General features: G+C 47.4%; 1 protein-coding gene across 3 annotated transcripts in view; it reads right to left on the bottom strand.

Moving 5' to 3' along the window:
- The window catches only part of prmt8b (protein arginine methyltransferase 8b), a 51,458-nt gene extending 35,443 nt beyond the window's left edge, over positions 1-16,015 (bottom strand). The window contains exons 1-2 of one of the 3 annotated variants that reach the window (XM_086009721.1): positions 15,922-16,015; positions 10,813-11,004 (exon numbers count right to left, since the gene is read on the bottom strand). In XM_086009721.1, the coding sequence (XP_085865847.1) occupies positions 10,813-10,893 (81 nt within the window). In that variant the 5' untranslated portion in view covers positions 10,894-11,004; positions 15,922-16,015. Of the gene's footprint in view, positions 1-10,812; positions 11,005-15,160; positions 15,492-15,921 lie in introns of those variants that run through there. The other 2 variants (XM_086009720.1, XM_086009719.1) reach the window with 2 other exon arrangements.
- Between the last annotated feature and the right edge of the window lie 733 nt (positions 16,016-16,748).

Genomic DNA, 16,748 nt, shown 5'->3' with positions numbered 1-16,748 from the left:
TGCTTCGAGGTTTCGGTGGGCCGCATCTAACGAGAGCGCAAGGGCTACGGCCGTCTTCAGGTCGAGCTCCTTGCTTTCGAGCAGTCTCTGCCGGGAGTAGTCGGACTGGAGGCCCCTAACGAAGGCATCACAGGTAAGTCCCTCCACGTGCCCCGCAGCCGTTACCTCCTTACAGTCGCAGTCCCTGCAGAGTGTCTGTAACGCCCGTAAAAATGCCTCTACCGATTCCCCCGGTTGCTGCCTGTAGGATCCCAAGAGGTGTCTGGCGTAAATCGTGTTCACTGGGCGCGTGTATTGCCCTTTTAGTAGTTCGAGGGCCGCCGTGTACGTAGTAGCATCCCGGATGAGTGTATATACTTGAGGGCTCACCTGGGCGGTCAAAACTTTTAGTTTGTTCTCCTCCGATGTCACAGCGGAGGCTTCTAGGAAGGATGCAAAGCAGCTCAGCCAGTGTTCGAAATTGGTCGATGAACCCGCTGCTTGAGGGTCGAGGTCCAGGCATGCTGGTCTGAGGGCTCGCAGCAACGCCTGCTGTTGTTGCTGTTCAGGTGTCGACATTTTACTTTTAGTTAATAAAATTGATACGCTTATCAATTACTCCATAAAAGGCGATGAATTAGGAAAGTAACGAAGAGGTTTTTATTAACTAAAGAACAGAGCATGCCTCTCGTGGCCAACTGGTTCCAAGAAGGAAGTGGGTTGCCGAAACACCCACCTTTATACCTGGTCATGTGGGCGGAGCCAGCTGAGGCATGCATTGGTACACAGCGCCAACCAGAGGTAACAATATGCAATAACGATAACAGTAGGATACAATAATAGTGGTTTACCACAAGGTGTTGGCCCATTACAACCCGGCATTACCAATTCGGTTGGCATGTGATGAGTCACCCTACAGCATTGGAGCGGTGCTGTCGCACAAATTCTCGGATGGCTCAGAGAGGCCAATAGCCTTTGCGTCACGATCACTAACCTCAGCCGAACGTAACTACGCCCAGATTGACAGGGAGGCCCTCAGCCTAGTGTGGGGAGTAAAAAAGTTCAATCACTATCTGCATGGGCAGAAATTCACCTTGCTGACTGATCACCAGCTCTTGTCTCCATTTTTAATCCGAAGAAGGGCGTTCCGGTGATGACTGCGCAACGACTACAAAGATGGTCACATTTTCTAGGGGCGCACCACTATGAGATTGAATACAAGGGCACGAAACGGCATGGAAATGCTGATGGGCTATCACGCCTGCCACTGCCTACTGCGGAGGAAGCACCAGCAGTGGATCCTGTCGAAATATTCCATTCGACTATAGTTGAATACCTACCGGTAACTAACACTTGTATCGAAAAGGAAACCCGAAATGACCCGACACTGTCTCGGGTATATGATTTGATGGTGAAGGGATGGCCAGCACATGGCGACTCACTGTTGCCAGCATTCTCAACAAGGAGAGAACAGCTGTCAGTGTGCCGGGGGACCTTGATGTGTGGATCCCGAGTGGTAATTCCACCCAAGTTAAGGGATAGAGTGCTCAATGAGCTTCATGAGGGTCATCTGGGAGGGGTAAAAATGAAAAGCCTAGCCAGGGCTTGTGTGTGGTGGCCAGGAATCGATAAACAAATCGAGGACCTGACCAAGACCGGCTCAGGATGCCAGAAAGTCCAAAATGCACCACCACAGGCCCCTCATCTCCATGGCAACGGGTGCATATTGATTTTGCTGGTCCTTTCATGGACTCAATGTTTTTAATAGTCGTGGATGCGCACTCGAAATGGCCTGAGGTCATCAAAATGTCCTCCACCACCACGGAGAAAACTATTGCAGTCCTACGGACCATTTTTGCCAGGAATGGCTTGCCAGAACAGATTTGCTCCGACAACGGACTACAGTTTGTGTCCGAAGAGTTCCGGAGGTTCTTGAAAAAGAATGGGGTAAGGCATTACACATCCGCCCCGTATCAGCCAGCCACAAATGGATTGGCTGAGAGGTTCGTACAAACCTTTAAGAAGGCAATAAAGGCTATGTACAATGACAACATTCCGCTGCAGCACAAGGTGGACAATTTCCTGTTCGACTACTGGAATGCGACACATGCAGTCACCAACCAGGCCCCAGCCATGATGTTCTTTAACCGAAGGTTAAGATCTCGCCTGGATTTGCTCAGACCAAAAGTACTAAGAGATGTTGAGAGTAAGCAATTCCAGCACATCCATGAGAAGCCAACAAGGAGCTTCAATGTAGGGCAACCAGTCTTGGCCCGCGACTACCGAACAAAAAAATGGCAACCAGGAACAATATGCACACGGCAGGGCCCACTAATATACACAATGGACGTTGGGGAGAGCATTGTGAGACGCCATGCTGACAATGTTCCTCGAGTCACAGGAACAAGTCAACCCCATGCCTCACCCATACGTACCTGGTGATGAACCCGATGTACAGGTAGCATCTACCCCAGAAACAGTAGCATCGGAAGCTGATGAACCAACCGACGACAGGGGTCCAGAATCGCCACCGCACCAAGAGGAAGACACTCGGGAAAGGCACTATCCAGAAAGGATCAGGAAGCCTCCCCAAAGACTGAATTTATAAATAGACTATTTTCAGCTAATGTTGCATGTTAAAAGTGTTAATTGTAATTAGTTTGATATTTAATTGTTAAATGAGTGTTATGGTACTGTTAATCTAAAAGGGGAGGAATTGTAATGTATGTACCTTTAAGGGGGGAGCTACTTTTTACAGCTCATGTATACTGTAGTACTGGCAGTGACCACACCTGTATATAACGCTGAGTAGTAATCTGTACAGATCAGTTGCAGTCTGAGCCACGTTGAGTAAACACCTATTGTACGGTTCTCCGCAGCCTGTGTCTTCTTATACACGGACGTAACAAATACGACACCAAAGTTACGAATGGTCTGGTTCAGCCTCAGCCAGTGACCAGGGAGAGGGATGGAGTTGGTGGCTGGAGAATGGAGTTTGTGGTGGGGACTGAAAACAATGGCTTTGATCTGTCCAATATTTAGTTCTCTCCCCCAAATAACTGTTGAGGCTAGGGGTTAATTGAAAATTTCAAAACTGAGATTGATTTTTGTTAGGCAAGGGTATTAAGGGATACAGATCAAAGATGGGTAAATGGAGCTGAGATACAGATCAGCCATGATCTAATTGAATGGCGGAACAGGCTTGAGGGGCTGAATGGCCTCCTCTTGTTCCTATGCGCCTAGTAAGGGCTACTGGCTTTTCAGTCTGCATCAGGCTATTGCCTGGCATGAGAAGAGGGGTAATGGGTAAAGTTGTAGGGAGGCAATAACCAAGGGGTCAGGAGGTAACAGGCAAACAAGCAAGGGGCAAGGAGCAAGGGGTAAAGGAAGAGAGGTAAGTGGCATAATTGGAGCCCGATCTGCATACTGAATGAAGACCTCACCAGGGGTGGGTGTATTGCAGTCAGCCAGATGGGTGTGGGGTCAGAGAGAGTAAGCCCCCCAGTTCCATTTCAATTTCCCTCCTGTGCCTGGTTTCCGCCGGGGGGTGGGGGAGGTGAAAGAGTTAAAATTAAGGTTATAATCTCTGATGAGCTGTAACAATTTTATGACTACTCTCCTTCTCCATCACCATCAGTTCAATGCCATTCCCTGCAGTTATTGCTGACAAATGTTGAGCTTTTAGCTCAGAACTCCGTGTGCACTGTTCAATGTTCTGTTCCGTTGGTTAGTGATGACCTGAGCTCGGAGCAGTGTGCATGCACAGATTATTTAGAATGGCATTTGGAACTACATTACCCATTATCAACCGAACACTTGCACTGCGATCATGCATAATGAGCTCTCTGAAGCATAACATTTAGATCATACATAACGCTAAACATTTAGATAATAGTTCAGATTAGTCACAAGCAGATCCCTTAATGATGGCACTGAACTTCCTGGAGAGCAATTTGCAAAGTACAATGTAATCTTGGGGTTCAGGTGATGGTATGAACAGCCTAGCTTTGCTGTTACTGTTGTGACATCGTCCAAATGCTGTGAATAGATTGTTAGATGATCAATCACAGCTGATCATTTGTTCCCAGTTTAAATTGTGTTTAAAAATGACTGTACAGTTTCTAAAGAGGCACAGCTTTCATCGAACTATCACCTGCTTTTGCCTTGCACCACCACCCCTTTTGTCAGTTAATCACTCCTGCCCTCCACCCTATCACAAACCTCTCCCTTATGTTCTTTTCCTGCCCCCTTTGCCCTGGCTCTGTATTTGCTTAAAAGCCATTTATCTCTTAAGATCTTGCAGTCCATCGACCTGAAACGTTAACTCTGTTTCTCTCTCCACAGATGCTGCCTGATCTGCTGAGTATTTCCATGATGTGGAGATGCCGGTGTTGGACTGGGGTGGACAAATGTGAGAAGTCACACAACACCAGGTTATAGTCCAACAGCTTTATTTGAAATCACAAGCTTTCGGAGCGCTGCTCCTTCGTCAGGTGAAGTGGAGAGATGCATATAGGCACAGCATATATAGTCAGAGAACACTGCCAGATGAGTACAGGTAATCTTTCTAACTGCCCTTTATCCCACCTCGGCAGAGAGATAATCACAGCAATCAAAGGTGTGGATGGTGTCCAAACAGGTCAGTCAGGACCTGTTTGTTGTCCTAACTGACCTGTTTGGACACCATCCACACCTTTGATTGCTGTGATTATCTCTCTGCCGAGTATTTCCAGCATTTTCTGTTCCTATTTCAGATTTCCAGCTTCCGCAGTATTTTGCTTTGATCTTCTTGTAACTGTGTTTGACAAATGTTTTTTTATTTGGGAGCGAGAAATGCTAGAGGAGTTGTGTATCATTTCTCAAATGATAAGACCAAAATGTATCACATCACCAGTTTGTACAACAAGCTCGACAGTCCCTCTTAAAAATTACAATATATCTTGTCCTGCACATAAGAACATAGGAAATCAGAGCAGGAGTAGGCCAATCGGCCCCTCGAGCCTGCTCCACCATTCAATAAGATCATGGCTGATCTGATCCTAACCTCAAATCTTCTATCACTCTGCATCCACCTGAACCCATGTGATCTCCCGGGAGAGGCGAAAAACCAGATAAAGACCCAATGGCCAATTTGGGAGAAAGAAATCTGGGAAATTCCTCTCCGACCCATCTAGGCGATCGAAATTCTTCCAGGAGATCACTCTGTCCCTATATTTTCTACAGTACTTACCTTCTGTAAAGGCGATCTCCACCCCAGCCAGGAACAGGAATAAAACCATCTCCTGAAATCTAACACAGAATTAGAACACAGTAGGAGCAGAACCAGGCTACACGGGCCCTGGGCCCGCTCCACTACCCACAGGGCCATGACCATTCCGAACCTAGACTCATGTCCAATTTCCTGCCCGCTCCCTGTAACCCTTAATTCCTTTTACTTCTAGGAAACTATCTATTTCTGTTTTAAATTTATTTAATGATGTAGCTTCCACAGCTTTCTGGGGCAGCAAATTCCACAGACCTACCACCCTCTGAGTGAAGAAGTTTCTCCTCATCTCAGTTTTGAAAGAGCAGCCCCTTATTTTAAGATTATGCCCCCTAGTTCTAGTTTCACCCTTCATTGGGAACATCCTCACCGCATCCACCCGATCAAGCCCCTTCACAATCTTATATGTTTCAATAAGATCGCCTCTCATTCTTCTGAACTCCAATGAGTAGAGTCCCAATCTACTCAACCCCTCCTCATATGACCACCCCCTCATCTCTGGGATTAACCGAGTGAACCTTCTTTGTACTGACTCGAGAGCAAGTATGTCTTTTCTTAAGTATGGACACCAAAACTGTATGCAGTATTCCAGGTGCGGTCTCACCAATACCTTGTACAACTGCAGCAACACCTCCCTGTTTTTATATTCCATCCCCCTAGCAATAAAAGCCAACATTCCATTGGCCTTCTTGATCACTTGCTGCACCTGCATACTAACTTTTTGAGTTTCGTGCACCAGGACCCCCAGATGCCTTTGTACTACAGTACTTTCCAGTTTCTTGCCATTAAGATAATAACTTGCTCTATGATTTTTCCTGCCAAAGTGCATAACCTCACACTTTCCAGTATTGTATTCCATCTGCCAAATCTCTGCCCACTTACTTAGCTTGTCTATGTCCCTTTGCAGGTTTTTTATGTCCTCCTCACTCACTACTTTCCATCCCATCTTTGTATCATCTGCAAACTTTGATATGTTACACTCGGTCCCATCCTCCAAATCGTTAATATAGATTATAAAGAGTTGGGGACCCAGCACTGACCCCTGCGGAACACCACTAGTTACTGGTTGCCAATCTGAGAACGAACCATTTATCCCAACTCTCTGCTTTCTGTTAGAGAGCCAATCCTCCACCCATGCCAGAATATTACCCCCAATCCCGTGATTTTTTATCTTGAGCAATAATCTTTTGTGTGGCACCTTGTCAAATGCCTTTTGGAAGTCTAAATACACTACGTCCACTGGTTCCCCTTTATGTTACTTCCTCAAAAAACTCAAGCAAATTTGTCAAACATGACTTCCCCTTCATGAAACCATGCTGAGTTTGTCCTATTAAATTAAGTTTATCCAAATGTCCCGTTACTGTCTCCTTAATAATGGACTCTAAAATTTTACCAACCACAGATGTTAGGCTAACAGGTCTATAGTTTCCAGCCTTCTGCCTACTACCCTTTTTAAATAAGGGTGTTACATTAGCAGTTTTCCAATCTGCCGGGACCTTTGCTGAGTCCAGTGAGTTTTGGAAAATTATTACCAATGCAGCCACAATCCCTACCGCCACTTCCCTCAAGACCCTAGGATGCAAGCCATCAGGTCCAGGGGATTTATCCGCCTTAAGTCCCATTATTTTACCAAGTACCACTTCCTTAGTGATTTTAATCGTATTTAGTTCCTCCCCCCCCCCAGAGCCCCCTGTTTGTCCAGTGTTGGGATATTCTTAGTGTCCTCTACTGTAAAGACTGATACAAAATAATTGTTCAGTGTTTTTGCCATCTCCATGTTTCCCACCATTAATTTCCCGGTCTCATCCTCTAAGGGACCAACATTTACTTTAGCCACCCTTTTTCTTTTTATATAACTATAGAAAATTTTGCTGTCTGTTTTTATATTTTTTGCTAATTTACTTTCATAATCTATCTTCCCTTTCTTAATCAATCTTTTAGTTATTTTTTGCTGTCTTTTAAAGACTTCCCAATCTTCCATCCTCCCACTAGATTTAGCTACCTTATATGCCCTTGTTTTTAGTCGGATACTATCCTTAATTACTTTACTTAGCCACGGATGGCTATCTTTTCTTTTACACCCTTTTTTCCTCAGTGGAATATATATTTTTTGGAAGTTGTAAAATAACTCCTTAAATGTACACCACTGATTATGTACCGTCTTACCCTTTAATCTATTTTCCCAGTCCACTCTAATTAATTCCGCTCTCATACCTTCATAGTCTCCTTTATTCAAGCTCAGCACGCTTGTTTGAGATCCAACCTTCTCACCCTCTAATTGAATATGGAACTCAACCATGTTATTTATGGTCACTCATTCCAAGGGGATCCTTTACTAGGACATTTTTAATTAATCCTGTCTCATTACACAGGACCAAATCAAAGGTTGCTTGCCCCCTGGTCAGTTCAGTTACATACTGCTCAAGAAACCCATCCCTAATACACTCAATGAACTCATCCTCAAGGCTGCTCTGCCCAATTTGATTTGTCCAGTTAATATGATAATTAAAATCCCCCATAATTATAGCTGTTCCCTTATTATAAGCCTCAACTATTTCCTGATTAATACTCCGTCCAACAGAGTTGCAACTGTTCGGAGGCCTAGAGACTACACCCACTAGTGTTTTTTTCCCCTTATTATTCCTTATCTCCACCCAAACTGTTTCACTATCCTGCTCCTTTGACCCAATATCATTTCTCTGTATTATAGTGATTCCTTCCTTTATTAACATAGCCACCCCACCTCCTCTCCCTTCCTGCCTGTCCTTCCTGATTGTTAAATAACCTGGTATGTTTAATTCCCAGTCATGGTCACCCTACAGCCATGTTTCTGTAATGGCCACAAGATCATACCCATATGTCGTTATTTGTGCTGTTAACTCATTCATTTTGTTACGAATGCTACGTGCATTCAGATAAAGAACTTTCAAATATGTTTTGTAACACTTAGTTCCTGTTTTTTCCCTTTTTAGTACTTTACTTTTTACTCCATACCTTCTGTCCCTTCCTGACACATTGTTTTTTAATTCCCCCACTGCTACCTAAGTCTATGACCTTCTCTGTTGTCATTTCTATTATTTGCTCTCTAGAAACCTCCCCCGCACTAATTAGTTTAAAGCCCTCTCTACAGTCCTAGTTATATGATTCGCCAGGACTCTAGTCCCAGCACTGGCCAAGTGGAGTCCGTCCCAACGGAACAGCTCCCTCCTGTCCCATTACTGGTGCCAGTGCCCCAAGAAGCAAAACCCATTTCTCCCACACCAGTCTTTGAGCCACGCATTTAACTCTTTAATTTTATTTATCCTAGCCAAATTCGCTCGTGGCTCAGGTAATAACCCAGAGATTATTACCCTTGAGGTTCTGTTTTTTAATTTGACCCCTAGCTGCTCATACTCCTTTAACAGAACCGTCTTCCTTGTCCTATCTACGTCGTTTGTACCAACATGGACCACGACAACTGGATCCTCCCCCTCCAAGTTTCTTTCCAGCCCAGAAGAGATGTCCTTAACCCTGGCACCGGGCAGGCAACACAGCCTTCGGGACTCCCGCTCTTGACTGCAGAGAACCCTATCTATCCCCCTAATGATACTATCCCCTACCACTACAACATTTCTTTTTACTCCCTCCACTTGAATGGCCCCCTGTACCATGGTGCTGTGGCCAGGTTGCTCATCCTCCCTGCAGTCCCCGCTCCCGCCCTCACAGGGAGTAAGAACCTCGATCCTGCTGGACAAGAGCAAGGGCTGCGTCTCCTTCAACACTACATCCTGGATCCCTGTACCTTCCTCACTCATAGTCACCCCGTCCTGTCCCTGACCACGGACTACATCTGCAGTAATTAACTTCATAGGTGTGACCATCTCCTGAAACATAGAGTCCAGGAACTTCTCCCCCTCCCTGATGTGTCGCAGTGTCTGAAGCTCGGTCTCAAGCTCCATAACATGGAACTTGAGTTCCTCTATCAGCAAACACTTGTCGCAGATGTAATCACCGTGAGCCTCAATGGGGTCCACCGGCTCCCACATCTCGCAACAGTAACACATCACCTGCTCCATTCTATATAATTAATTAAATTTCTTATTATTAGTTATGAAGACCCTGCCCGGATATAGATGATAATATCACACCACTATTCAATAGGACTTACCAACTTAAAGGTATAAAAGAGAAGAGAAGGAAGAAAACCAACCAACCAGCTGATCTACGTACAAATCAAGCCAGCAAAAACTGTCTGATACCCAATATTACTTAACGAGCAACATCTGACAACCTTGATAACATCCATTTAAAGAACTTCTTCCAATGGATTTAATAAAGACCATTGATACTGTGCAGCATCAGTGAGGGAAAGTGAGATGCCGAGTGTGCCAGTTACACTCAGTGGATGAGATTTCCTGCACAAGTGGCTTGTCCAAGTTAGTAAAATTCACAACAGTTCATTTTATTGAGGCTACAAACAATGCTGGGATTTTTGTAATAGATTTCTCCTGTGCTGTAACCTTTCTATGATTCTATTGGCAGGACACGGCTCCCTGCGTTCACAGATAACTGGCTGTTCCACACTGAGCTCAACGGGATCCAACAAGGCATCAGATTTAAAAAAAAATTCATTCAAGAAGCAACAACATTGCAAACAGACAAAGGGCTAACTTTCCACAAAAACAGAACTAACAGCTTTTTTTTAAAGTGTTAGGTGAATCAAGCTTTCATTTTTGATTGCAATGGGAATGAACACCACACATCAACTTAAACTGATCAAAGCTTGTCTTTTTCCAAAATGTGTTCACAGTATAAATAACTATATATTATCAACTGTAAAGTAGATTTTATATCCCTGAAAATTTGTTTTAAAGTCAGAAAGATCTCTAAGGAAAATATCTACTGCTTTAAATTGCAATTTGCATTTAGATTAACTCTGACTAAAGCCCTGCTGCATCACACCTACCCAACGTGTTAGCAATGCTGGGCCAATGCAGGGCTAGTTAGCAATGCTGGGTTAGCGACACTGGGATAGTTAGCTAGTGGCGCAGGGCTGGTTAGTGATGTCGGGCTGGTTAATGATGCTGGGGTAGTGACACTGGGTTAGTTAGCTAGTGGTGCAGGGCTGGTTAGTGATGCTGGGCTGGTTAGCAATGCTGGGTTAGTGACGTTGGGTTAGTTAGCTAGCAGCGCAGGGCTGGTTAGTGATGTCGGGCTGGTTAGTGATGCTGGGTTAGTGACACTGGGTTAGTTAGCTAATGTCAGGCTGGTTAGTGACACTGGGTTAGTTAGCTAGCAGCGCAGGGCTGGTTAGCGACACAGGGCTGATCAATGAGGGGATTCTTTACCAGAGATTAAACACTGATTTTAAATTGTGTTTAATAATGGTTAACAATTACATGTCTGAGTGGAAAATTAGATTTGACTTTCCACCAAATTAAAAATAATTGCTGTCACCACGTTATGAAGCAAATGGCATAAAATATGTACTAGAAATGGAATCGTGGATGACCTTTGTGAACTTTTACACAATGATCATTGTAACCAGGCACTGAAACCATTCACCATTATAACAAGAGATGATTCTTTACCTCGTGGATGCCAAAATGAGCATAAGAATCAAAGTAGTAATCTTTCGAAGTCATTTCATCTGGAGTCAATAATTTTGTCATTTTGCCTCTCCCCGAGCAGCTGGTCTGTGCCGATGGCTGTGTCTGTTGTGTAGTTCGGACGGCCTGAACTGGCTGTGTGACAGTCAGTGGCTCACAACAATCACTGGGCACCTGGTTTAGGAAAATAACAAACGTTCCGTAAACATTAATTCAAATTGCAGGCGTATCACCAGTTTGAGTAATCGAAAAAGGCAAATGGGATTCTGGATCTTATACACTGAGGCAAATAAATGATGGTGATTTTTACAAGACATTGCTTTGGCCACAACAACTTGTATTTATACAACGCCTTTAACGTAGTAAAACATCCCAAGGCATTTCACAGGAGAGTCATATAATATTAGGACAGGTGACCCGGGTAGCGTCTTTAAGAAGCATCTCAAAGGAGGAAAGAGAGGTAGAGAGGTGAAGAGGGTTAGGGAGGGAATTCCAGAGCTTAGGGCAAAGGCAGCAGAAGGCACGGCCACCAGTGGTGGAACAATGGAAATTGGAGATGCGCAAGAGGCCAGAATTGGAGGAGTGCAGAGATCTCAGAGGGTTGTAGAGCTGGAGGAGGTTCCAGAGATAGGGAGGGGCGAGGCCATGGAGGGATTTGAAAACAAAATGGAGAATTTTAAATGAAGGTGTTGCCAGACCAGGAGCCAACGTAGGCCAGTGAGCACAGGGGGTGATGGGTGAATGGGACTCGGTGCGAGTTAGGACACGGGGCAGTGAGCACAGGGGTGATGGGTGAACGGGACTTGGTGCGAGTTAGGACACAGGGCAGTGAGCACAGGGGTGATGGGTGAACGGGACTTGGTGCGAGTTAGGACACAGGGCAGTGAGCACAGAGGTGATGGGTGAACGGGACTGGGTGTGAGTTAGGACACGGGGCAGTGAGCACAGAGGTGATGGGTGAACAGGACTGGGTGCGAGTTAGGACATGGGGCAGTGAGCACAGGGGTGATGGGTGAACGGGACTGGGTGTGAGTTAGGACATGGGGCAGTGAGCACAGGGGGTGATGGGTGAACGGGACTGGGTGTGAGTTAGGACACGGGGCAGTGAGCACAGGGGGTGATGGGTGAACGGGACTGGGTGTGAGTTAGGACACGGGGCAGTGAGCACAGAGGTGATGGGTGAACGGGACTGGGTGCGAGTTAGGACACGGGGCAGTGAGCACAGGGGTGATGGGTGAACGGGACTGGGTGTGAGTTAGGACACGGGGCAGTGAGCACAGGGGGTGATGGGTGAACGGGACTGGGTGTGAGTTAGGACACGGGGCAGTGAGCACAGGGGGTGATGGGTGAACGGGACTGGGTGTGAGTTAGGACACGGGGCAGTGAGCACAGGGGGTGATGGGTGAACGGGACTGGCTGTGAGTTAGGGCACAGGGCAGTGAGCACGGGGTGATGGGTGAACGGGACTTGGTGCGAGTTAGGACACGGGGCAGTGAGCACAGGGGTGATGGGTGAACAGGACTTGGTGCGAGTTAGGACACGGGGCAGTGAGCACAGAGGGTGATGGGTGAGCAGGACTTGGTGCAAGTTAGGACACGGGGCAGTGAGCACAGGGGTGATGGGTGAACGGGACCTGGTGCGAGCTAGGACAGGGGGCAGTGAGCACAGGGGTGATGAGTGAATGGGACCTGGTGCGAGCTAGGACACTGGGCAGTGAGCACAGGTGGTGATGGGTGAACAGGACTTGGTGCGAGTTAGGACACGGGGCAGTGAGCACAGGGGTGATGGGTGAACGGGACTTGGTGCAAGTTAAGATACGGGTCAGTGAGCACAGGGGGTGATGTGTGAACGGGACTGGGTGTGAGTTAGGAAAAGGGGCAGTGAGCACAGTGGGTGATGGGTGAACGGGACTGGGTGCGAGTTAGGACACGGGGCAGTGAGCACAGGGGGTGATGGGTGAACGGGACTGGGTGTGAGTTAGGACACGGGGCAGTGAGCACAGGGGGTGATGGGTGAATGGGACTGGGTGTGAGTTAGGCCACGGGGCAGTGAGCACAGGGGTGATGGGTGAATGGGACTGGGTGTGAGTTAGGACACGGGGCAGTGAGCACAGGATGATGGGTGAACGGGACTTGGTGCGAGTTAGGACACGGGGCAGTGAGCACAGGATGATGGGTGAACAGGACTTGGTGCGAGTTAGGACACGGGGCAGTGAGCACAGGGGGTGATGGGTGAACGGGACTGGGTGTGAGTTAGGCCACGGGGCAGTGAGCACAGGGGGTGATGGGTGAACGGGACTTGTGTGAGTTAGGACACGGGGCAGTGAGCACAGGGGGTGATGGGTGAACGGGACTGGGTGTGAGTTAGGACATGGGGCAGTGAGCACAGGGGGTGATGGGTGAACGGGACTGGGTGTGAGTTAGGACACGGGGCAGTGAGCACAGGGGGTGATGGGTGAACGGGACTGGGTGTGAGTTAGGACATGGGGCAGTGAGCACAGGGGGTGATGGGTGAACGGGACTTGGTGCGAGTTAGGACACGGGGCAGTGAGCACAGGGGGTGATGGGTGAACGGGACTTGGTGCGAGTTAGGACACGGGGCAGTGAGCACTGGGGGTGATGGGTGAACGGGACTTGGTGCGAGTTAGGACACGGGGCAGTGAGCACAGGGGGTGATGGGTGAACGGGACTTGGTGCGAGTTAGGACACGGGGCAGTGAGCACTGGGGGTGATGGGTGAACGGGACTTGGTGCGAGTTAGGACACGGGGCAGTGAGCACAGGGGGTGATGGGTGAACGGGACTGGGTGCGAGTTAGGACACGGGGCAGTGAGCACAGGGGGTGATGGGTGAACGGGACTTGGTGCGAGTTAGGACACGGGGCAGCAGAGTTTTGTTTGAGCTCAGGTTTATGGAGGGTGCAAAGTGGGAGGACAGCCGGGAAATGTTGTAATACCCGAACCTAGCGGGAACAAAGGCGTGGATGAGCAGCAGATAAGCTGAGGAATGGGTGGAGTCAGGTGCTTCGATGGAGCTGGAAGTAGGCGGTTTTGGTGATGGAGAGGATATGAGGTCCGAATCTCAGCTCAGGTTCAAATAGGACGCCAAGATTGCAAAATGTCTGGTTCAGCCTGAAACAGTGGCTAGGGAGAGGGATTGAGTTGATGGCTCGGGAACGGATTTTGTGGTGGGGACCGAAGACAATGGTGTTGGTCTTCCCAATATTTGATTGATGGAAATTTCTGCTCAGCCAGAACTAGATGTTGGACAAGGAGCGTGACAAATCAGAGACAGTGGAGGAGTCAAGACAGGCAGTGATGGGGCAGAGCTGGGTGTTGTCAGCGTACATGTGAAACCTGACCTTGTGTTTTCGGATGATGTCATCAAGGGGCAGCATGTAGATGAGAACTAGGAGGGGCCAAGGATTGATCCCTGGGGGTCTCCAGAGGTTACGGTGCAGGAGCAGGAAGAGAAGCCATTTCAGGTGATTCACTGGCTACGACTGGATCGACAGGAATGGAACCAGAGACTAGAGAGCTGTGGTTGAAGGCATAGCATGGACACAGTTGCAATAGGCCTAAGAAGCTCCATCTGTGCTGTAATTTCTAGGAGTAAACATCATTTTATAGTAGAACAAATCTTATTAGTTTACTAATTAAGGCAAAACATAACACAATGTGGCAGAAAGTAATTGTCAGAGAGGTAGAGAATGGGGAGCTCGGCATTGAGCGAGTGTGAAGGAGCTCTGCACACCAGCTGTGTTTGACTACCTGCGCTGCCTGTAACCAGGTGTGTTTGACTACCTGCACTGCCAGTTACACAGATGCAGTCGTACATGTTGGAACATCAGAAAACTCCAACCTGTGATTTTCTCGAAGACCCATAGCAGAACATTTCCGGTTATGGGGTGGGGGGTGATCCTTTAAAGCAATTTTAATGTTCAAATAATCCTGAGAATAAAGATCCAAAGGAACAGAACGTGTAACCGGGGTGGGGGGCGGCCGATCCATTGATGTCACTTTTATAAGTTACAATCTACTCCTTTCCAAAGTCACCAGAGGTGCAGATTGTCACTGAGGAGAGGTTTTATTTCCTGGTGGGACTCTGTACATCTCACATCCCACTTATAAAAGTAGCATCAATTGATTGGCCCCCGCCCCCCCCCCCCGGTTATACTCGCCCTTAGTTATACATTCCCCCAGGTTGTACATCTCCTCCCTGGATTGTACACTCTTTCCCCCCCCCCCCCCCCCCACCCCAGGTGTACACTCGCCTCCTCTCCTCTCCTCCCCACCCCCGGGTGTTTGGCCAGTTTAAACCCCGGGTTACTGACCTGTCGAAAGCCAGCAGGAACCCATCGTTCTGAATTCTAACCGGTTGTACAGAGCAAGTAGCAAGGACTCCATCCAAAGCAGGTCTGGATCTGACTGCAAGTTGAACAGGTGGCCTGAGCGGGAAAGCCGCTGTAGATTTCTGGTCAGGTGAAGACAGAAGGTAGAGGAGGGGAGCCAGACCAGGTCTGAACACCTGAACATTTCACTTTCCTTGTGGGGCCAGGAGCAGCAAAAGTGGTGGGGGTGGCAAGTCGGCTGACGGAGTTAAAAATCGCCTGGGTCTCATTTCCAGAGCAGGTCACCCGACGATCCGCTTGCCCACAGTTTGCCCTGCGTTAAAATCGGGGCCATAGTTTCGGCCTCAATCATTAACCCTGGGAGTGAATCCCACAGCCTCACAACTCTCTGAAGAAGTTAGTCATGCCCTCTGTTCTAAATTTTACATTTAATCTTGTATCCTAGATCACTCGTTCTTGATCCCTCAACTATTGGAAAGGGTCTGCGTCTATCTTTCATAATCTCATTGTTCTAATGAAAAAGGACTCAATTTTTCCCCAATCTTTCTTTGTATTTGTCTTTCCTCATTCCAGACAGCATCGCAGTGAATCTGTGCTGTTCCCTTTCTACAGCCTCAACATATCCCTATAGTGTGGAGCCCAATATTGCTCACATTACTCTAACAGATATCTTATTAAGGTTTTATGTAGGCACATTATTCACTCTTGGGTTTTATATTCTATACCTCTCGAGATTCCATTACCTTTTTTATGGTCTTATCGCCCTGAGGTGCTGCCTCCAATGTCCTGTGAACCTGACCCCCAAATCGCTCTGCTTCCCCCAGTACCGAGCCCACTTCCGTTCACAGCATCATTGCTGCTGATATTTTTGTACCAAAATGTAGCACCTCTTCCATCGGTCACTTTATAACCCATCACACTCACTGATTGGATTCCATTGGTCACTTTATAACCCATCACACTCACTGATTGGATTCCATCGGTCACTTTATAACCCATTCCCTCATCAATATCCCTTCGCAACATTCTTTGTTTTTTGAAAGAATTAACTCCGTCTCCTATTTTTGTATCATCTGCAAATTTGGACACCACCCCCTCTAGCCCGATATCAAATCCATGCTACACTGTGAACAGAAGTGGCCCCAGAATTGAACCCTGTGAGACACTGTTACCCACTTCCAACCATTGTGAAAAACTGCACTTAACTCTCAATCTCTGACCAATGTTTAGTGCCCTCCTCCCCCAATTCCATATCCCCTAATCTTCTCTAGTAATCGCCAAAGTGTTAGCTTGCCAAAGGCTTGCCTAAAGTCCATGTACTCCACACCCACTGCACTTTCCCATCTACCATGTCTGCTACCTCCTCAATGAAAGCTCCTGAGAAGTCCTCACTGTGGGCTGATTTTTATTTGGAGGCGGGGAGGGAATGGCAGGAGGCTGGGAAACCCGGAAGAGCCGATTTCCCTCAGGCTCTGCTGAATTTAACGGCAGGACCAGCTTAACATTTTTTCCCTCCATTTCTTGGCCACAGCCGGCCAGATTGAGAGGCTGTCTGCGGATAGACCGTCAG

Source organism: Somniosus microcephalus, chromosome 16 (genome assembly GCF_052327205.1).
Source record: "Somniosus microcephalus isolate GS21.2 chromosome 16, FLI_Smic_1.0, whole genome shotgun sequence".
Taxonomy (NCBI): domain Eukaryota; kingdom Metazoa; phylum Chordata; class Chondrichthyes; order Squaliformes; family Somniosidae; genus Somniosus; species Somniosus microcephalus.
The sequence above is the reverse complement of the archived record's forward strand: the minus strand, read 5'-3'. Positions and strand labels throughout refer to the sequence as shown.